Below are 23,016 nucleotides of genomic sequence, written 5' to 3' on the forward strand. Positions count from 1 at the left end.
AATGTCTACTTCTTTGTGTTTGTAGCTTCACCTTTCCCTTCCAGTTACTGGCACTCAAATAGCTATGACTGTTTGGGTAGTTATTGTTTTTTACATTTAAGAAACATTGTGAAGTGTAACGGTGATCTGTTTCTACATATCATTCAAGATGCAGGACAAAAAGATTTCTGACGAAATGGTTTTCAAATACGGGTAAAGGGAAATTAGTCAATGGCCTATTTTTGTGTGTTAACACTAATTTTGGTGTAAAAGAGTTTGTTAGAATGTGTTTTGAATGGTTTGCAACATAGTACTTTCTACAGTTTGCTTACTTTTGTGGAACTTCAATTTATTTTTTATATTTTGTGCTTTTATAACATCGACTTGAAGCTTCCAACAATCAGAAACATTTATTTGGAACTGATGATCATTTAAAAAACAAAAGGGGTATCAGCTAAATTATTGCCTGACCTGGAACACGTAGGCTGTGGGTTCAGAAACATTCAATGGGCAACTGGCGCAACAACTGATATATTGGTGTAGTGTTGTGTGTAGACAATGGATGACCACAGACACAGCATCTCAGATGCCCCTCGACGTCCTGACGGAAAGACAGGCTTGTCTGATTCTTCATAATAAGGGAATCTGCGCACAAATTCATACATGTGCAAAGCGAAAGAGTAATGATGTTTGTGTCCCAAGTTGTAACTTTGAAACAAAGGAAAGGTTTGTTGAGCTGCGGTAACCACACCTCTGCCTTTTGGACATTTCCTCAAGGGATGATCATGACACAATAAAAAAGAGAGTACCTGGTCAGTCAGTCACAAGTGCTTTCTAATGACGTCATCCACATTGTAAAAGATGGCAAGAGTGATTGGTCGGGAAGCAATGTTCTGACTGTCATGTCAGAATTTATGACTCTCTAATGACCCTAATCTGACACAGTGACCATCTAAAATATCTCATAGTCTGACCCCATTAGGCAGATAGCAGCCTTTGGCCCACAGCCTATAAAGCAGTATGGTAATGGCTGCAGGGACACAGCACTGCTGAGATAGGTCTGACTATCCAAAACAACTGTCTGTGTAACACTGCGGTCGGTCTGTTTCCTTTCACTTGTTTAAACAAACCAAACAGTTGTGAAAGCATCTTAACAGCTGGGTTGACCAATCAGCACAGATCTGACCTTTGGAGTTTTCGGGCATTGGTCTTAATGCTGTGTATGCTGACAGGATCATAGTGCAGTCAGTGTTGCTCTCACTACATATTGCTGATCAAAGATCGATCAATATCACCATCATGTAGCCAATAAACAGGATGGATCCTTTTGAATTAGATTCATCCAAAATCTGTCCTGACTGAAATATACTTAAAAATCGCAGTGAAGTCAGTAAAAAGTCAATGTTACATAATTAAAGTTTATTTCAATATAAAAAAACTTTACAACAAACATAATAATGCCATGTTTTTTCATATGTTGTTAATAAAAGGTACAAAAATATCATTCCAGCATTCATGGATATTAAACATCATATTAAGTTTTGAAAAATATAAACAAATCAATGTTTCGTAGAATATGTTTCAATTACAGAAGCTTGAAATGCAAAGAAGTCCTTTTCAAGAACCTGGTTAAAGATCTTGTTTAACCCTCGTTTTCTGACGTGATAGCAAAACTCAACTCAAAATGCCACATGTAACAAATCATGTCACCATCTGCACTGGAAAAATTGTTTCGACAGCGAAGATTGTTTCAGAAAAGGCTGACACCTTTAAGTAGGTGTCAGCACTCAGGAATGACAGATTATATATAAGATAGAAAAAGAGAGCTTTTCATGATACAGAAGATACTGTGTTCAAACCAACCACAGCTGCACCTTTCAGACTCACAGCATTAAATGTGAGACTGTACCCAGCAGAAAGACGGGAGCTTAGTCAGTAGCAAAAGCGGAAGTAGCGTGACATTGATGTACTGCTACAAAAAGCTTTAGGTAGCAAGCTGGAGTGGGTGTAGAAAAAACATGTGACTGTGATGCTGGAGCCTCTTCTCTACCGCTTTTCTGTTAGTCCACAGACAAGTGATACAGTGCAGAGGTAAGTGTGTTGGACGGTTCGCTGTACGAGTCACTTTTAACATCGTGACTCACATTAGTGTGTAGCATGTATTGTTAGAGTTAAGGCTTGTAAAACACTTGGTTAAATGGAACTCAAAGTCTATGCAAGCTCAAGTGTTTTGAGCTTGCAAGAATGAAACCATAAAAACTTAAAATCTGCTTTAGCTATTTAGGGAAAGCCTGAGTAATTTGTTTAAAAACTGAACTTTATTGATCACATTCATGCTCCTCAGAGGATAAAACCATTCCATGTTCACCATTTCATTGTACCAGATATAATAATTAATATAGAATTATATACATTTCAGCATTCATGGTCCCCAGAGGAAGAGCCCTTATGGTTTTACTATGTAGGGCAAATTTACAGTGCTGGAAAACTACAAATTTCAAAAGCATTACTATTTTGTTGTTTTGTCAAAGTTGTAAGGGCTGCTAGCCAAGCTATAGATTTTTACATTTGTCCATTAAATTCTAAATAAAATAATGCCTGCAAACTCTGAAATCAAACATTTGGACGCTTAAGATGTAAGCGGTGTGATGGTTTAATGGAAGATTAGCATTAGCATACTAACAAGTAAAATATATAAAATTATGTTTTCATTGAAAAAATTAGAATGGAATGATTATTGTAATAAATAGTAGGGTAGTCATTCAAAAAGCATTACTCTTCCAGCAGGTCTGTTGGCTTAATGCACACTTAAAGTACATCCGCACCACTTTTTAAAACTTGAATGACTATGTACACGAAAGCGTGCTACTCTTACAGCAGAGATACTTTGAGAGCAACAAACAAACACTTGTTTGGAAACTATTGTCCTCAGAGAGGTGGTCACCTGGTTGTTGCTCCACGAGGCATCTGAAGGGGTTTTGTGACGACATATCCATTGATTTCGGTGAACAGCTATGAAACAACAGTTGTCTGAATTTGGGGGGGGGGCGGATAAACATTTTATGTCTTGTCATATCCCAAAACTAATATGTTGTCTTTAGTTAAGTGATGTTAAATCTTTACCCAGATCTGTCTTTTTTTAAATAGCTAACAACACATGTAGGGATAGCAGGTGCTAAAGCGAAAAAGGAAGCCAACAAAAGCGTCTTAAGCGTGGGGTTGATAGTTTTTGGAGTGTGGAACTGCGCTGCTATCCATGAATGTTGTCTGTTTGCTATCAGAGTGTCCAAAGCTACAGAGCACAGGCCTGGTCAAAGGCCTGGTCAAAGGCCGGGGATACAGTGGAAATAAGAAAAGCTAGCAACCAAACAGCTGATTAATACCCATAGTAAATTTTGCTCTGAAATGTTTAAATTTTGGTGTGACTAAGCCTTACTACAGTGGCACACAGGGATACTTATTCAGATCCAACGCAAAAGTAATACAGCCATCTTTGCTAGTTACAACATAGATATGTTTTTTTGCTGACTTTCTTATTTGGGATTGTCATTATGATTGGTACACCAGGAAATTTCAAATGATAATACTATGAGTTTTTCTTTTTTCTTCGTAAAAATGTAGCATTTTAATTAATAAATGATTTCTAATAGTTGTACATCATTTTACTCCACCAGGAATGGGATGGCCCTATGCGCCACAGGGAGGCTGTAAAGTGAACCAGTGATGTGTGTATTGTTCACTTAATGGTGACTCAATCTAGAGCAAGAAATGGAAAATGAAAGTGACTGGATGATAAATATAAACAGTAGTTCATTAGTGAACAAAGTTGGACAATATGTTGCTGTGGCACTGATGAAATTAGTGTTGTGGAGATGCATCTTTGCGAAATCTATCTAGACAACAGAAAACATGGAGGAGGTTTTGAGTTAGAACTGACAGTAATGTGGACGTGTACAGAAACAGTGAGGCTTCTTCCCCTAAAACATGAGAGGATATAAATATAAAACGGGGAAAACAGAAATAAATGTCTATCAATACTAAACGTCTGTATGAATCTGCAGTTGAGGCACTTTCTTGAGACTTATTGGCATTCCATGCAAACCAAAATGCGATGCAAAATAAGTCAATATAAAATTGATAAGCAAAAAGAAAAGATGACGGCTAAAAATAGACAGACTAGAATGGATCCTTTAGAGCTCTGTCTGCCACAGTGATTGATTAGCGCAGCCCCTGGTGATAGTAACGTTTCTTTCACATATACAGTCTCTAAAGCAGGCTGACTGTAAAATAAAACGAAGAACCTTGTGCTTGCCATCTGCAGGTTTTATCTTACGCATTCCTGAACTCTTTTTGTAGGTTCTTATCTTGTTAATTGTTTGTCTTTCACAAGATGAAAAGGTGAAAGGTGTGAAAAGGATGTGCTCCATTCCTCCATTGTGACATATCCCAATGTTACGTCAAGGAGTGTACTGTACTTTTAACATCATTTGCTGATACAATCATTCTCTCTGGAACAGAGCTGCGCTGAGGGTAGATTTAACTTCACAGGTCGATATAAATCTCAACTGGTGAGGCCAAAGGAACCACAGCTTTCAAACACAGCACGAGAGATAAGTAATGCCCACTTCCATTAATATGCAGTTTTAGCAGAATGTACTTATAATATGAACTAAATAGAAAATATCAAGTATTCATTTTGGATCAGTTTTGTTAGGTTGTCAAAATGGGATCTTTTGCCACATTATTCCACGTATGGCAAGGACAAAGTTTTATCTGGCTTTATAGGTGATTTCTTATTAATTATATTTAAAGGTTCTTTATTTTATTAAGTAGATTTGTCTGTTTTTGTGAATGCGTGTGGATATTTGTGCGGACTGCTGGGGATGCTTGTCTGTTGGCCTTGTTAGCAAAACCTTCTGTATCATTAACTGAAAGAGTGACTCGGGTAAAAGAGGAGGTAGCTATTCTGTTGTGTTTTCCCAAACATGAATTCTCTCGATAGTTACACAAAAAAACAACACGTCTCAGTTACAGCCATTCCGGTGCTTATCAGACTAACTCAGGATAAGAAACCACCATTTAAACCTGCTGTCAAACTTTGCAAGTTTAAAGTTTGAATTAGCCATGTCAGCCTGGTATCTCAGTAAGTTACTGCGAGCCTGCTGACCATCTTTGATCATGAAATCCATAATCATGGGGGTATGCAGCTGTTTTCCCACATACTCTCATAAAGGAGTCCACAGTCACACACATTTCTGTAAATCTCTAATACAGTAAATCACTTCCATAAAAGCAGCCTCTTCCACACTGCCATGTCCTCAGACGTTGGGTCCTTTGCTGTAATGTTCCCTGAGGTTGTAGGTCTGATAACACATTGAAATATCACACACTCCTGGAGCCCCTGAGCTTCCCCGTTTACCAGGGTCTCCCTGAGGTCCTTGTTTTCCAGGAATTCCCTGATTGCCTGAATGGCCAATTCCATCAAATCCCCGGGAACCCTGAATTCCTGCAGGGATAAAGAAAGATAAAACTGAATTTTGTATGAGCGGTATTTCTGCGTCATTTATGGAAATAACGTCTAATAAAGTCATCGTTCTAACTAAAAATAGCATAATTTGGATCATAAATTACATCTACTCATATGTGATGAAAATACTGCACTTACTGTCTGTATCTTGCCGTCACATCTCCCTCACCAAACCAACCATGCTGTCACTAATAGTACTCATTGAGAACTAAGTACAAACAGGATCCACCCACGAACGTATTAAAAATGTAAGACTACAAACAGCCCAGATGCCTTTTTGTTAAAAGTGCATTCATGCACAGATCTGAAAGCTCAGATGTCAGAACACTGCGGTTGCTAAAATAGCTGTTACTTCACAAAATGGAATAATGGTTGAGTCATTTTAGAAGAGCGTGCGGATAGGTGCAGTTTTTACATACCTGGATGTCCAGGTGGTCCTGGAGGTCCACGGTAACCTTCTCCTTTGCTGCCCTTGAGTCCTCTGGATCCCATGTCACCTGAGGACACAATATATCTGCTTTTAAAAAAAAATACAATTTGAGTATCTGTAAATGAGCTGTCAGGTTCAGAACAAAGTAAAAGGTGTGATTCTGTTAACGGTGTCGAGACCTGTGCCGAGTCTGCAGGCTTTCGTTATAATGTAACAATACAGCAACTTATCAACCACTAAGTCGCTACATTATTTGTTTTTTTACAACCTTACTCTTATTGAACCAAACTATCTATTAACAGTTTCAGTGGTCCATGTGGACACTGGAACACCTCACTATCATCAGACAGGATTTAAACAAGTTTAACTGATCATTGTTACCGAAACAAGTTGGAGTAAGAGAAATGTCTGCAGATGTTTAAAGTGTGAAACCTCAGAACAATCTCTGCAGGGCAACAAGTCTAAGAGCTGACATCTCTGTGAGGCTGTATTTAGGCACAACAGTGCCTCAAGCTAAATGTTAAATGCCAGCATGCATCATTTAACATGATGCTAATATAGTAATCTATTCGTCATCATAATTTTCATGTAAGCATGCTAACATTTGCTAATTACCACGAAATACCACGTTTATATGTTGGACGACATAAGATTTTGACCTGATGATGTGTGAGATGAAAAGTCAGTGGATGAACATTATTAAAATCTATCCTGTGGGAAAGATTAATACCCATAGTAAATGTAATGGCCGTCCACTAGTGGGTGAGACATTTCACTTAAAAAAAATGTCAACCTCTTAGTGGCTCAGGATAAAAAAGTTTGGTGATCACTAGTGGGATTCAGTCTCTGGGCACCAGGGGGATTTGTTCAAAGTTTCCTCTTAATCAGCGATAGAGTTTCTGTGTGAACCAAAGTGGTGCACTGACAGGCAGACTAATCAATGTTGTCGTCTTCAGAGCTGTGCCACTTGTGTGGGTAAAAAGCCTCTGAATGCAGTTGCCAGCAGGATGCTGTTTGCGCAGCACCACTCCCCAGGATTCTGGAGGAATCTCTTGGGGAAAATCTGTCCCTCCAGATGGCTGAGTGTAAGTAATACAGCTGAAAAATTCATTATTCTTTCATTTAGCTCCTTTAAACATTCTGTTGAAGCCTGAGTCTACAAAGTTCTCATCGATTACAGTACACGCAATGTTCATACCCCCCCAGTGAAACTTTGTAGACACATAATTCACAGAGAAAAAGAGAACGAATCATCTTAGGCCAACCTTGGCTCAAACTCATCATTTTTTCCCTTGATCTCTATGTGAACAAAGATAACTAAAATAAAAGTTAAGCTTCTTTCAGACATGCACATGAACCCCACATAATCTCCTGAAATAATCAGCAGGGGCTGTATGTGGGAACACAAATGTCCGAGTCACTTGCTGTGCTTATTCTGCAGCGTTTCTCCTGCCAGCCCCCTATTAGAAACTCCATGTGGGTGCATTGCTGATGACGTGCGATTAATGCAAAACAACAAGAACTAACAAAGAGAAAAGAGATCATACACGTCGACGACACCGGCGATGATGTCATCTTGAAATGACAATCAAATTCGAGAGCCTTTTGCGACGCCGGTGTTGATGCGCTGTAAACAAAAACACACAACCTCTGTGGCGGACTGTGGAGTACTGCGCCACCCCTCGCCTCAACACTCAAGAAAAAAAAAAAATTGTCAACACATGTAACCGGAGAATTTCCTACTGCCTTCTTAATATGTGAACGGCAAACATCCAGAACCAGAAAAGTCCAGACCCCATTGTGAGGACATTTTCCAGAGTTCATGTCTGAAAACGGCTTTAAAGGCGTACTCCAGTGATCTAGAATTGTACTTGTGTGACATAATAAAACAGTGCCAGAGAGATAGAAGGCATTATGCAACGGTTTTTAATAAGTAAAACCTGCAGACTGCCCCTTTAACTGAGCAATAGAGACAGGTTCATCTACAAATGACATGAGTGCAATTACCTTTTTTAAGATGCTATGTGAATAAAATGTCATTCAGGACATTGAATCCCTTTTCTCACTGCATTCAGCCTTCATTCTGTTCCCTCAGTGTTCCTAACCAAACCTCACACCTCTGGTGTTGCTCTTCTCCTGAACTAGCAAACGGAAATAGTCCACAGGAGAGGAGTGGTACAGTTTGGCATCTTTCACAGCTGATTAGCCATTCCCTGTCTCGAAGTGGTGATAAATCACAGACAGCTTATTGGGATGCATTCAGTATTTGTTGTCTTTTGCTCTGCTGGCGTTCACTGATGTTCACTTGTTTAATGATCTTGTTTTATGGGGTACAGTGAACATCAACGCATCCAATTTGTTAGGCGTTGACACTGTTTTGATTTTAATAGTTGATAAAAGAAACAGTAAATTTTGCCTGCACTCTTGTTCATGGAGATGTGCTGCTTTTGTTGTCTTCGGGGTAAAGAGAGATTGTTGTCCCAGTTTCAGACAGTGAATCAGACGGCGTCTGTAAGGAAGCATTGCCTACAGAGAGCATGAACTTTCATAAGGTGTCGACGAGTACCTTAACAAATTCATACATTATGGATCATATCACCTTTGATGCCTGCAGGACCCTGAAGTCCAGTTGGCCCTGGGTAGCCTGGAGAGCCGCTCCTGCCAGGGTAGCCTGGAGTTCCCATGGAGCCTTTGGTACCTGGTGCTCCTGGCTCGCCCGGGGGTCCCTTGATGTTCTCGCAGGGTTCACACCTTGCTGGGGGGGCCAAGGTCTGGAGCAGTGCTGGGAGTTGATCTGTAGGGCACAGCCAGAAGGTACTATTAGTGTTGTTCAATTGAATTTATCATTTCAAAGTCCGGAGGTCAACTATACTAACTTATTATTTCTACCTTTTAAAGGTTATTTTCTCCAAACTCAAGGTTGCAAAAGAAAGAAGCAATGCTAAAGAGAGCAAGAAGTATCCACTTGGTGGATTGGATTCCTTCACGTTTACATCTCTTGCATCTCTGTTAGTCTTTGTTATTAGGAGCTAATATGTGAGTTAACGAGTCAGGGAGGCGTAGAAGCTAAATGGGAGGCATCTCATGCTTGAGTTGCTTTTAGATAAAGGGTAAACATGGCAAAGGCATTTACACAGTTAGGGAGTGTTTGGTTATTTACATTCATGTCAATAACGCTAAATAATGAAAACCATCCAATATGTTTTGTGTTATTTAACGTAGCGCCACTCCACGAAAGCAAAAGAGCAGATTAACCTGATTAACCCCAGTTTGTTTTAATTAATGAGAATCAATCAAAGGAATTATGTGAAATGTGCAGCTTTCAATTTGAGACAACTTATTCAGACTGAACCAAGGGAAACAGTGGTTTTCCCCTCTGGTCGACAGAAAAAACAGACACTTACTTCGCAGAACGTCAGTGCAGAGCTTGATAAGATGTGCATCTGAGGGGGGTTTGCCCTGCAACACACAATTACACCTTTCTTTAGCTGAATCCACTCGGGGACTAGGAAAGCGGACTCATCCTGTGATTGACTATGCCTGCAGATTTACAGGATGTCAGCGCTCCACTCTTTGTCTTCACATTCAGCAGCCCACACACACTGATAGTTGCACCCCATTACTCCCAAACATAACTCCCCTAGTCCAGACAGGAAATCACTGATTGTATCTTCCAGCCCAATTATTTCTCTCTTGGTTCACTCACAGGTTTCCCTGGATATCCTGGCTGGCCCGGTTGGCCTGGCAACCCATCCTCACCCGGAAATCCCCTGGGACCAACAGCACCCATGTGGCCCACGTCCCCTTTCTTTGCTTCAGGACCCCTCTGGCCCATGTCGCCTGTCACACCTTTCTGAAAAAGCAGGAGGAGAGACAGAAAATCTAACATCACAGGGACAAGAAACTGGGGCCTGATACTGTTTGCAGTAATTTACCAAATTGTGCTGTAGATTAATTGAATGTTCGCTAAGTGCCGCCCCTAAATATTGTCCAAATATAGGGCACGGCTGGCCACCAATAAAAGAGCAAAAGCACAAGCACTGAAATAAACAGTGAGTTATTACATAAGCTGCCCAACATTAGCTGCAATCATTAGCGTGTCTGGTTAATTAGTTACCAAAAATAGTAAACTATTTCTGTTAGTACCAAGGCTAAATTGCAGTCCATTAACTAACTAGATTACATTAGTTTAGTTAGTGTTAGTTAGTTGCATTAGTGCTTACATGTTATGTAAAAAAAATGGATTATCAAAGAGTTTAGGATGCTTAGGAGCTCTGTCCTGCTCTTAACGGATTTGGGGAATTTAGGGAAATGTAACCCAGCCAAGATCAGAGAGTTAGCCCTCATCCTAAAACCCTTTTCTCTTGTCAAATTAAAATAAACTAGATGTCAACATGAGCATGCTTAAGCAAGCAGAACATTTGAACCCACTTTTAATGTTGTGGTGGGTCTGTGTGTAAGAAATAAACACTATAAAAGGGTTATGTCAGACCAAAATAACAGTCTGCTCTTACATCTTTCTAATAGAATAACTGACTAGCCCTACACTGGATCACATGGATCAGCCGGTGAGGATGCCGTTTGCCTTGGATATGCAGTTTCAGTCTCTTTTAAGACCCTTTAGCATCGCTCTGATTTGTAAACAAGTCAGCTTGAAGCACTAAAAGTCAGCCGGAGACAGCTCGCGGAGGGATAATTAGCGAGCTGATAGCCTGGTTGATAATATCAGCTACAACTGATGATATCTGCCGTGGACAGTTGTCGTTTTCGACTCACAAAATCAACGTCCTCTAGATAGAAAAGAGAGGCCTGGTTTTGCCGACCTCTGTCTGAAATCAAGGAACCATTGTTTAAATAGAATTATTTTCTAGAATTAATTTCAAGTGGTACACGTGCCACTGTGGTGAAACTGATCTGTGCAAGAACAGAAGCAGGACTTATTATAGTATAGCAGTTACAGGTATATATACAGCATTCTAATGTTTTCTACTTCACTAGATTTTATTAGTGATCAAAAAGCATAACATAGTGTATATTCAATTATATCTTCCAAATTGTACAGCACTGGCACAACGGGGAGAGGCTACATAACTTGTGATTCTGCAGACAGTACAGTAAGTGTTTGATATTTACGATGTGTGCGCCTTTTAGAAAGGAGTGCTTTTGTGATGTATATTTTTGCCCGGGGGGCCAGATTTCCCCCAGCCTGGAGGTATTGGCTCTGTAAGTCTTCTATAGCAGCCGTGCAGGCTTGACAGGGCTTCTCGCCGCGGTGAAGAATAAGACAGAATGGATTATATCTAATACCGCAAAGTCTAATTCGACAAACCTCTCCTTTCCTTCCCCTGGGTCCCACTTCGCCCTGATGGAAGAAAGAAAAGAGAGCAAGAAGGGTGGGGAAGGGAGGAGAAGAGGAAGAAATGGAGAGAGACAGTTAGAAACTTCTGCCTCCATATCAAAGGCTGAGACAGTATGTCAGAGGAGATATGCTCGCTGCTCTGCATGGCTGATGCAGGAGTGTTCTCTTCTCCGTCAAAGCTGATGGCTTACCAATCGTTTTAGATTGGTTATTATAATGCATTAAATAAAGTTTTTTTCTTATGTACAACTTGTTCTTATGTGATGAAAAATGCAGACAGTGGTCCTTAAATAGCACCCTGCGGTGGTAACACCATTTCTGTGAGGCTTTTGTTTAAAATGAAGAACCAGGACATGAATCTGAGGCTCATGATGTGCTCTGTTTCCCTTAAAATCCTTCCTCATTTCCTCTAGAGGTGACTGATTTCAGCCATCTCAATGCTGTATGACACAAGTAGCTTGGTCGGCTGTTAGGAAGCTTAATCATAGAAATATATATATATATCATATCAGAGAACATAAACACTGCTTCTTCCAGCTAGCATTCTCCAGCGATGTATTTACATGTAAAGTGTGCATTCAAACCCTGGAGACAGGTCCCTATTTATCTGTTCTTCATTAATTCACATAAATGTATTTATTAATCAACTTAAAAGCCATGCTCCTGCCACCTACCTAACTTTCAAAGGTAACTTTGTGCAGATGACTCGATGGAAACAACACTCCTGCTCATTTCAAGGATGAAGGATTCCTAATTTATCTACAATAGAACTTTTAAGAGCTATTGGGACTTGAATAAGAAATTCAACACTTGAAACAACCTCACACAGGAAATAAATTAAACTGTCATGCCTTGGTAATGGCAACATGACAAAATAACAGTCTAATGCTCGACATGATCCACACTGATTACAAACAGCAGTCACGTCTGCCTGTTTCTATTTTAGTGCTCGTATCCTTTGTCTGTATCACAGTTCATCTGGGCCTTCCACTGCTCCAGTTTCAGTTTGTCAATCCCACATCTGACAGAAGGAAACCACACTCTCAAAAAGGCTAATGTTTACATTGGTAGCACCTTCAAGCTGCTGTAGAAATTATGACGTAAAGCCGGGAGGAAGTCACATGGCATAAAAAAGCATAACAACATCATTGTCTTGCCTCATGATTATTTCTAAAACTAACCAAATCGTAACCATAGGGGTTATCACATCATAAAAGATATTTATATTCCAACGGTGAACAGTAACCTCAAGTTGCAGAGACACTTCTATGGTATGGACCCACATAAACCCACATGGACACACTTTTATTATGATTAACACTAACCAGCTTTCACTCCAATGTGTAAGGTTGTATAGAAGATGCAGTGAAGGTGGAGTAAGGGTCATATGTTATCTGTGATGGATGTGAACTTTTAGGATGCTCTAACAAACAACTGTCTGTTCAACCCTGCGTCCACACCTCATTCGCTTTCCTTCCATTCTTTACTCGCTTCCTCCGTGTTGTGTTACCTTCACAAGAAAAAGGCAATAGGGGAACTATCATTGTGTAATTAGTATCTTTTTATTCCTGGTCCCCCTGAACCCAAAAACGTCTAATTTATTGAGCCTGAGCTCCGCTAATCACTTTGCAGAAGAGCCTCGCTTTTTGCCCTAAATCTTAATGCCACATTACTTGGCGGACGAGTGGAAGTGAGGAAGGAAATAACTGAAACAGAGCACACCCTCTCTTCTCCTGCAGTGCAGTTTTATCCTGCAGGAATTAGGAAGTCTGTCTGAAGGCAAAAATATGTCATATTCATTTCTGGGGGTGACACACTTGTGATTCACGGCTGATGCTTTTAGCCTTGAGGGCGTGTCACATGGAAGTTGGGCTACACTGTGTGCACGTTAAGCTGCACACTGAGAAATACAATCGTTTTATCTGTCTCAAGTGGCACAGGCAAAAAAACACAATTCTGCAATAAAGATCCTGCTGCGCACGCACGCACACACACACACACACACACACACACACACACACACACACACACACACACACACACACACACACACACACACACGCCTCTGACTGAATTCTTTCTACAATAGAGATCGATGCCTCAGTAATTGATACTCACTGATCGATTCTATTCATTTGCTGTTGTTCCCAAAATGTATCAATTAAGAATGCAAGGCTTGAAGGCTTAAAACCGCTGCAGATAGCACAGCACTTTATATCACTTTTTTTTTCATTAGCAATTACTGATGATAATCTCAGTATAGATAAACATGTTAAATCAGTTGTACTGTTCTGCTTCTTTCACCTAATGAAACCTCATTTCATCTTGTTGCCAACATCAAATCATTCCTCACTGCTCAGATTTAAAAATGATTTTAGACGGAATTGCATCTTAGCTTCAGCGTTAGCGTAAGCAAATATATCATTAAATATATATATATACTACATTTGTATTTGCATGTTGACAGAGACAGATCTTTTTATCTGCTAATCAGCTGGGAACATGCCAGTCCTCATCAGACACAATAAGCTTTTTCACAGAAGACACTGTTCTGGTGCCGTCATGGTTTACTGGGACACTCAAACAGAGCAAAGTCATTGTTAGTGCAGTAACTGGTCATAATGTCTTCTGTTAAAAAGGTCTATCATTGTCATAAGAGCTCTCCAAGCTTAGAAAACTATCTGTAAAAATAAGCTAAAATAAGCTCATTAGCTGAATGGGACAGCAGGTTCACACACTTTATTCAAGAGAAACATTTGCATATGTCTATGTGTTAACTTTCTAATGCCCATGTCTCTTTGGCGGAGAGCAGTTGGAGAAGCACAACAAATATGACACAATCATACAAAAACTCATTGCAATGACTTTGGTATTATTAACAGTGTAAATGAGTGTGAGTGAAACTAGAGGCAACAGATTTGCATGGATTTCCTTTGCCTCTGAGCAAATCCACTGGTCATGGTGATTCCACTGAAATTCATCAGTTTTGCTGCAGAATGTCACTGTTTTAATTGATGGTGTGGCCGCACTCTCTCTAACTCACCGTCCTGCCTTCACTGCATCAGAAGAGTTTGCCAGCACAGACTGCTTCAATTTGCCCGACTGCAAAGTGACCATTGATTTTCAGTTGACCGTAATTCAACCTGCACTGACTTAGCATCTTACCATTGTCAAGAATCTGAACTGTGACACCACAGTCCTCTTATTGATCTGAGGTTGAACCTAACGCAGGCAGTGGCTTTAAAATGAGGGGCCTGAGATTGCAGGACAACGTTCCTAAACAGAGTCTCTTACCTCTTTGTTTCTGAAAGTTTTGTTTCGCAGACTACATTTTATTTTATTTTATTTTATGTTATTCTATGGAGCTTGGATCAATTTGTTCTTTCAAATTTGTTTCCGTCTTGTCTCTTCTGTGATCTGCTTTTTCTTTTATTTGTCTTGCTCTGTACAGCTGTTCACTTGCACTGATTTTTGTTTGCCATTTTATTGCAGTTTCATTGCTGTTGAATTTTTATCCTGTGTAGTACATTGTAAAGTCAGTTTCTGACTTTTGTTATATAATTTGAGTTTCTTAAATGTATTTTGTGTTGAAGTTTTTATTTGTGACTTGCATTAGAGGATTTCTGACCAAAATAATATTTCATATGTTTTATCTGTTTTGGAATTTATTTCAAAACCTTGGCTATGCATGTAGCTGTAAAGTGTCCTAACTTACAAGCATAACGGTGAGTGTCGAGAAAAGGAAAGCAGCTGAGGAATGTGCCATTTCTAAGAGAAATGAATGAGTACAGTAAAGGACAAGTCACTGTGCCTGGTTTGCAGGGATGTGGTCACAGTGATGAAAAACTGAAAATACAGCCGCTGAACTGGATGAGCTGCAAGGACAAATGCACTTGAATGAAGTTAATGCTCTTTGGCGGAGTTTCGGTTCCCAATAACCAGCTTCCACATAATCGCATTCTGACACAGACAGTGTTACACGGGCAAGTTTTGTGGAGAGAGAGCTAATAGCTGAGAAGTTGAAACCTCATTCAGAAGGAGAATTTGTGGAATGCCTTGTTGCTGCTGTGTCACTGCTAGCAACGGGCAATGTTGAACATTGTGTGCCAGCGCTGTGCAGAAATAAAAACCTGGGCTATTTTATTTTTAATAGCATTTTGTGAGATGCTTCAGGACATGAAATGTGGAACAGATGTGCCTGTCCACCCAATATTAAAATAATCGATTTGCCAAGCAACAACAAGCTCAAAGTTCAGTACAACAACATCCCTCTGCTCAAGTTTTCTATTCTTGAATCTGAGTATGAGGCAGCATTCTGCTGTTAGCAAAGCAAGTGCAAAGCTCCACTCAAGACCTACTGACCCAATCCTGTACAACCGAATGTGAGTAACATCATCATCACTACCATGTGACATCAGATCCCTTGTCAAAGAGAAACAGTTTCAGACATCTCATCAGAGAGCTCAGTGTGAAATTTGTCTTTAGTTATTTAATATGGCTCACACAGGATATTATAAAAGTCCAAATTAACTGCAAGTTAGTTTAAAATTTGATGTCATTTTGTTTTAATGCAGAAAAAAACATTTCTTATCGTATTTCGGAGTGCTTTTTGTATTTAAGAATTATCTTTTCCTCTTATGCCCTTGAGGGGACATTTGTGACCACAAACACACATTTAAACCACAGTGTCTCCGCTAAACCCATCTCATAATCTTCGCTGCCACCCAGTGGAAGTAAAATGACTCTACACTTACAGGCACACCAGGAGTCCCAGGTTCTCCATCTCTGCTTCTCTCCCCCTGCAAAGACATACATCATGATTAACTGAAGGTTTGTGTGAATAAGCTTCCATACACGGTGTGTGTGTGTGTGTGTGTGTGTGTGTGTGTGTGTGTGTGTGTGTGTGTGTGTGTGTGTGTGTGTGTGTGTGTGTGTGTGTGTGTGTGTTCTTTTACTTATATCTCTTTGTGAGGACCATTTTAAGCATAGACCCTACAGAGTGAGGACATTTTTTGAAAGTGAGGACATCTTGACTGGTCCTCACTTTTTCATTCGGCTGTTTGAGGGTTAAGACTGGGTTTTATGGTTAGGGTTAGAATTTGGTTTAGGTTAGCTTAAGGGTTATACATTGAGTTTGGATGGTTAAGGTAAGGGGCTAGGGAATGTATTATGACAATGAATGTCCTCACTGAGACAGAAGTACAAACGTGTGTGTGTGTGTGCATTTGCAAGGATGAGAGTGACTACGTGCAACAACAGTGTGTCAATGTAGTTTTGTGTGTGTGCCACTGTCTGCTGGTCCATATCTTCATTCTGTGTGTGAGCAGTAGAAAAGGTCATGATTACCACTAGCAGCCAATAAGAGAAACCCAGGGAGAGAGGGAATCGGAAATGGCTAACGGTGACCTTTAACAAACCTGACTTTTTATCTTGTGTGTGGCTTTTCCAACTGCATCCTGCAGCACTGTAACACACTGCTCTCCTCTCTCTGCTCCGCTGGGCCTTCGCACTGTTTTCCATTAGCGCGTGTACAAGGGAGCAAGTGAATCTGAGCATTCATCACATGCTGTGATTGCTCACTTTGTGATTGATGCTGTGTTCACAATGCTCGAAGTAGAGTGGCTGATGTAAATCAGTGCAACATGACACTTTTAGACTTCCAGAGTTCCCGTAATGAGCAAAGGGTGCAATCTCAGAGCAGATTGTTGTCGCAGCAGCCACAAGGGAACTCTCGACTAAGATCAGCACATTACAATCCTATAATCAAATTAATTAAACTAGATCCTCTTTAATCAAAAACCTTGTGTAATCAGATTTTGTCAGTTTCAAGGATGGTCAATTTAAATTGTCTGGAATCACCTCTGGGATTTATTCTGAACAATTTCCATCTGTCCTGAAACTGGTTAGTCAGCCTTCCAAACATTTATCTTAAATGTTGCTGGTTTGATACGATGACTGACAGAGAGGTCTCCAATGGTAGCACTATAAGTTGTGTTCATAAATGTTTAGAAAAAAGGTATTTGCTGTTTGGCAGGGTTTCTTAAGACTTAAGACCTTTTCAGATTTTGTAAGACCACAGTAAATGGGACTCTGATGTTTCCTTATATCTGTCGTACTTGACATAGGCCTTAAATTCATCAGAATTACTTACACTTCCTCATAGTTGAAGTTAAGGTGAAGCAGACTAGTAGAGAATAAGGCTTGATACTGAACATTATCTCCCAAGACCACAAACTATGCATGTCATCAAAACATATCTTCACAAAAAAGCATCACGGAAGTAGTATTCAATTAAAGTTAACATAATAATAAGACTAGTATGTAATATTTTAACATATTTAAGACTTTTCAAGGCCTTAAATTCTACTATTTAATTCTATACTTTTTAAGACCCTGTAGAAACCCTGTATAGGTTCACATTTTCAGAGCGCTACATATGAGTTTGTGAGACTTTCCACCTGGTCAGTCTGCTTCACCAGAAACGATACAGTCAGAAACACTAAAACATGCTCAATACAGTTTTACTATTGGATGCAGGAGTTGTGTGACACAAATACCTGGTTTCCTTTGGAGCCAGCCTCTCCTCTCTCCCCCTAAAAATACAACACAGAACATTAGAACATGTCCCACTGAAAAACCGACAGTTTGACATCTTAATAAAATAATATGCTGTTTGAGGAGTTAATACTAGAAAAATAGCATCAGTATTCCGTTTACATAATAGTGTACAGAAAACAAACACAGCACGTTAAAGCGACTGATCCGGATTAGGATTGTTTGCTCTGTATTTGTGTTAGGGCGTACTGCTTTTGATGTGTGAAGGACGACCTTCAGCATCATTAAAATTAATCATGTCATCTGAGCCGAAAAATAAATAATGCATTAACAAGTATGTATAATGTTAAGCTGTCAACACTTCTGCAGTACAACATGTAAATTATGTAAGCTCCTCACAGCTAACGCCATTAATCATTCATGAAGTGGCGCCTTCAAGTCCAAATGTGGACGTCGATTAGTGAAAACAAAATGAGGCAAGTCATTTCTTTTTATTTGATTGATTCCTCATTGGCTTCCTGACCTTGTGACCTTTGAACCCCGGCAGCCCCATGCCACCTGGCTGCCCTGGAAAACCAGCCTCCCCCGTTGAGCCCTGGAAAGGTCAAAGGTTATTGATCTCTGGGAATCAGCTTTAAAAAGTAAACATTTGAAGAAAAATACTATGGAAAACCATATTAACCATCATTTGTATGTTTATGTTTGATAACAGATAACAAGAGCTGCATAAATGCTATAATATGTTTTAAAAAGTGGTCAAATTATATGTGTGACCTAGACTGTATATAAAGATGGGCGACATGACTGCTCCCCAAAAGCGAAGCCAAAGCGTCTCAATTGCCAATTGTATAGGTTATAAAACCTACCTCCTCCATGTTAATAGATGGGACATGGACCAAATTAGAGAGTGCATGACAGATCATTTTTTTTCTCACAGGTATATTTGATTTTAATTAGCTTTTTGATCTAATTAAAACGGGGTGAAAAGTCGTGATTGATAGCCGAGACTGACGATTGTCCACAGCTCCATCCCCCGATCACTACTGCGCGGACTTTTTTAGGGATATTTTTGCTTCATATCTGGAAAGTGGAGATGCCCCATCCATCTTTATAGTCTATGATGTGTGACAAGCAATCGGGTCGACTGCAATAAATTCCCAGACTGTTGCACTGGAAGAAAAAAAAAAATCAAGGTTAAGTAAATGTTAAATAAATATTATAAGGTGATTGAGTGAAAGCTTTCCTCCATTAAAATCCTGATTTCCAGAAAAAAAAAACTATAGCAAGATCTGCTTTGAAGGATGACACCTTCATATAACCAATTACCTGTAATTAAGTGACAGAACAGAGACAACTCAGAGTCTATTTAACATCACAATGGTTGACATTTATGGGCGTAATTGCCGAGAAACGTGTCAATTAACAAACAAGTGGCATTAACAGTGTAGCTGTCACACATCAGCAGGATTTGAACTGCAGGCTGGTGAAATAAAAAAAAAAAGGATGGCTCTGAGGATGGAAGGGAAGAGACTGAGAATGAGGTTGGTTCAGAAAAAAGGAAAAGGCGAAAGCTGTCACCCTGATCACACCCTGATCCCTTCGGGGGGGAATTAGTAGAGCCCCTATTAATCCTACCACCATGTTGAATTCTCTCAAACTCACAGGGGCGGCAAAGCAGATTTGCTTAAACTGGGGAATAAATAGTGCAAATAGTGTAAAAATGCAATTGGCAAGGGAATGAAACTACAAGACCCCTTTGAAAAAAACACATTTGTTAAAAATCTATTTTCATGAGCACTTCACCTTTGCTAAAATAATCCATCCATTTAGTAGGTGAGGCACATCAAGACCCTGATTAAAGACCATTATTATTGCACAGGTGGGCCTTGAACCGGTCGCGATAAATGGCCACTCTAAAATGTGCAGTTCTTTCATGCAACACAAGGGCACACGTGCCACAAGTGATGAGGGAGCGTGCAATTGGCAGGAATAGAGCTGCTGCCCATGAACTGAATGTTGATTTCACTACCATTAGCCGCCTCCAACGTTATTTGGGAGAATTTGGCAGTACATCCAACCGGCCTCACAACAGCAAACCACGCGCGACCCTGCCAGCCCAGGACGGCCATATTCTGCGTCTACATCTGAGAGATTGTCTGAGATCAGCCACCCAGACAGCTGTTTGCACAACCACCAGGATTTCTGCACAAACAGTCAGAAGCTGTGTCCTAATAAAAGTCTTTCTTCAAGATAAACTTCACATTTTAGAGTGGCCTTTTACTGTGACCAGTCCATGGCAAACAACAAATTGGAGAGCAAGATTTGAGAGAAATAAGCCTTTTGTTTGCATAGAGGAAATCTTGAATCTTTTACTTTCAATTCATGAACAAAGGGGAAGCGAAGACGAAAGTGTTGCACTTATACTTTCGTTGAGTGTACATGTCCCTGCAACAGTGTAGTTGAAACAGAGTACGCACTAAAATACGGGATAGTTAAACATAGATTCTCCATTAAACGCAAGATTGAGATGAATATTTATGAATTAAAGAGGACTTTTGTGGTTTCTGCACTGTATTAGCAGTTTTTAAGATTTCTAAGATTGTGTGAATGTGAATGTTTATCTTTGTGATGACGCAGTATCTATAGAGATTTTACCTGCTCCCATTTTCTTGTTTACTTTTATTTTTAAGTGTGCGTGTAGGGCTTTGCAGCATCTTATTGTCTTGCTTCCACACCATAATGTAGTGTGCACTGTATATGGGTGGTTCTCTTATCCACTCTGTAATGCGCCATGAAGGAGTCCTGTGGCGAAACATATTGGTTAAATAAAGAGCAGACCATTGCTTAATGGATCCACATCCTTTGGCTTCCACTGGGCGACAAATGATTTATTGTTATTTACATAAAGAGCAGCCTCTGACGGTCATGCCATAATTTTGTGTGGTTAATTATTACAAAGATTATATTGATTTGAGTAATCTGCCATGGCTTTCATCCTGAGGTTGTTTTGATTTTGCTACTTACGCCATTTTACTGTTGTCTTACTGGATTTTTGAGGAGAGAAGAAATAAATGTCGATTTTACTGTACTTTTTACACTCAGGGTTTATCATCGCCATCATGAATCAGGTCTTTTTTGATACCGCAGCAAATGGCAGGGATTATTTTTCCTGGCTGGTGGACATTAGTTCTGCTTTTGCCAGGAGCTTATGAGAGAATATCATCGACGATGACTTTGACATCACATGTCTACCATAAGAATGCACTTGAAAACCAGACACTATAGCAGTAGGATGTGAATCTCTGTGTGAATAAATAAAAGACAGCGAGTCAGAAGGGTGGACGGAGGAGGAAAAGCAGAAAGCACAGACAAAAGAAAAGGAGGTGAAGTGAGGACAGGGGTTAAGGGAAACAACAGAATCTGCTCGATAATGGGCTGCTGCACTCACCTTCTGGCCTGCAGGACCGAAAGAACCAGCGACTCCTGGATCTCCACACTTTCCCTAAATAAATCACACACACACACACGCACACTGCATTTGTCTGGAGATGACCGTGAGAGCCCCCTCTTTACAACATGCCTTCCTCAATCTAATCTTTAACAAGTCTCGGGGCTGTATTCAGCGATCATAGAGACCAGCACACAGGTCACTGAGGACACATCAGAGAGTAGCTGCTATTTGCATTCAAATAGGTGCCGGCTGCCATGCACAAAGAGGTGAAGTGCAGAGGAATATAAATCAGAGTGTGTGATGTGTAATCATTATCCCCTCAGCCAGTCACATTATTAGTCTCCTCCCTGTTAAACAGGCGAAAGTGGCCCAAAGACCAGTCCTGCCACATTCCCAGAGCATGAAACAGGTTTTTAATAAGTGAGACAGTATTCATTAATAAGTAGATATTACACAATAAAAGTCTGTTGTAGGCTACGATGACATTAGTGCAACCAAGGGGAACATGTGTTTTTTTTTAATTAAGTAAAGGTAGCAATACCAAAGTGTAAAAATAATATGGCAACATGCAGAGCACTATTAGTCCCAGGATGGTGTGCTCGTAATGCTCAAACATCTTGGTTATGCAGCAGGGAGGAACTAGAGAAAATGACGGTCAAGCAAGGAGGCATCAACCGCGCCAGTGGCAGCATAATTTCCGCATCATGTGAAACAAGGGGCCGATAAAAACACACGTAAAAATTTGCTGTGTCCGAAATCACTCACTAATCACTATGTAGTCCACTGTAGAGAGATCTCACCATTTTGTAGTTCTGTCTGAATGTTTAGTGAAATGTTTTTATACCCTATACGGTGGAGAGTTGAGAGGAGAGAGCACAGCACGTCTCAGCCTTCTCTCCCTGGCGACTCTACTCCCTCTAATTCTCATCCAAAATATCGGAGTTATCGTGAGGACAGAGACAAACAGGTTTATATGTACTGGCATTTTCACAGACGGATAAAACATCCTGTTTCAGCGTACCTAATATTTCAGATGGCTCAGTTTGTTTTTGTATAACCGGCAGGATAAATCTGAGATGTGGGAGTGAAATATGTAATAAGAGCCGAGCAGTGCATCACAGCATCACAACTGTGACAATCAAGTTTATTTCTACATTCAAACGTCATGGAAAGTGTTAATACTTGATATAGTTAAGGGCAAAATAAACATTTTAAAATTATTATGGGATTTTCCAGCATAATCCAGTGACAATGAAACTGAAAGTGTTTTTTTTCTTTTGCTGAAGAGTCCACTATATAGACCTGTACATAGAAGTCCATCATAGTGAGTGGAGGGTAGTGAAGGAGTGAGTGATTTCGGACACAGCCACAAATTTAAATAAGGTGAGACGGATATTTTGGACCAGTGCAATCAAATGTGATTGTCATTTTTGGTAAGTGTACAACGGCCATGTCTGATTTGAGACGACAATACCCTGTCGACCTTTGCATCCTACGCCAGTATAAACATAATGTACTACATGTAAGTGTACTAAGGGTGAGAAAGTATTTGAATTGATACACAGTCTTATATATTTATTTCTCTGACTTGTTCCCCCCCTGCTCTCCGGTGTTTGTGCGACAACTGTGAACCGTGCACTTAGGGTTACAAATTATAGGTGCACAGGAACACAGAGGTTTGTGTGTTTGCTTTACAGCAGCTTGGTATTTGTTAC

At 40.0% G+C, this 23,016-nt stretch overlaps 1 protein-coding gene across 1 annotated transcript in view; it reads right to left on the bottom strand.

Annotated features, from left to right (window-relative positions):
- Positions 1-5,187: 5,187 nt before the first annotated feature.
- The window catches only part of si:dkey-225n22.4 (collagen alpha-1(XXI) chain), a 53,100-nt gene continuing 35,271 nt past the window's right edge, over positions 5,188-23,016 (bottom strand). The window contains exons 22-31 of the mRNA XM_047344603.1: positions 21,299-21,352; positions 18,374-18,445; positions 17,853-17,888; positions 16,050-16,094; positions 11,266-11,298; positions 9,643-9,789; positions 9,341-9,395; positions 8,536-8,730; positions 5,926-6,003; positions 5,188-5,485 (exon numbers count right to left, since the gene is read on the bottom strand). Coding sequence (XP_047200559.1) covers positions 5,298-5,485; positions 5,926-6,003; positions 8,536-8,730; positions 9,341-9,395; positions 9,643-9,789; positions 11,266-11,298; positions 16,050-16,094; positions 17,853-17,888; positions 18,374-18,445; positions 21,299-21,352 — 903 coding nt within the window. The 3' untranslated portion in view covers positions 5,188-5,297. The remainder of the gene's footprint in view (positions 5,486-5,925; positions 6,004-8,535; positions 8,731-9,340; positions 9,396-9,642; positions 9,790-11,265; positions 11,299-16,049; positions 16,095-17,852; positions 17,889-18,373; positions 18,446-21,298; positions 21,353-23,016) is intronic.

Source organism: Hippoglossus stenolepis, chromosome 19 (assembly GCF_022539355.2).
Source record: "Hippoglossus stenolepis isolate QCI-W04-F060 chromosome 19, HSTE1.2, whole genome shotgun sequence".
NCBI lineage: Eukaryota > Metazoa > Chordata > Actinopteri > Pleuronectiformes > Pleuronectidae > Hippoglossus > Hippoglossus stenolepis.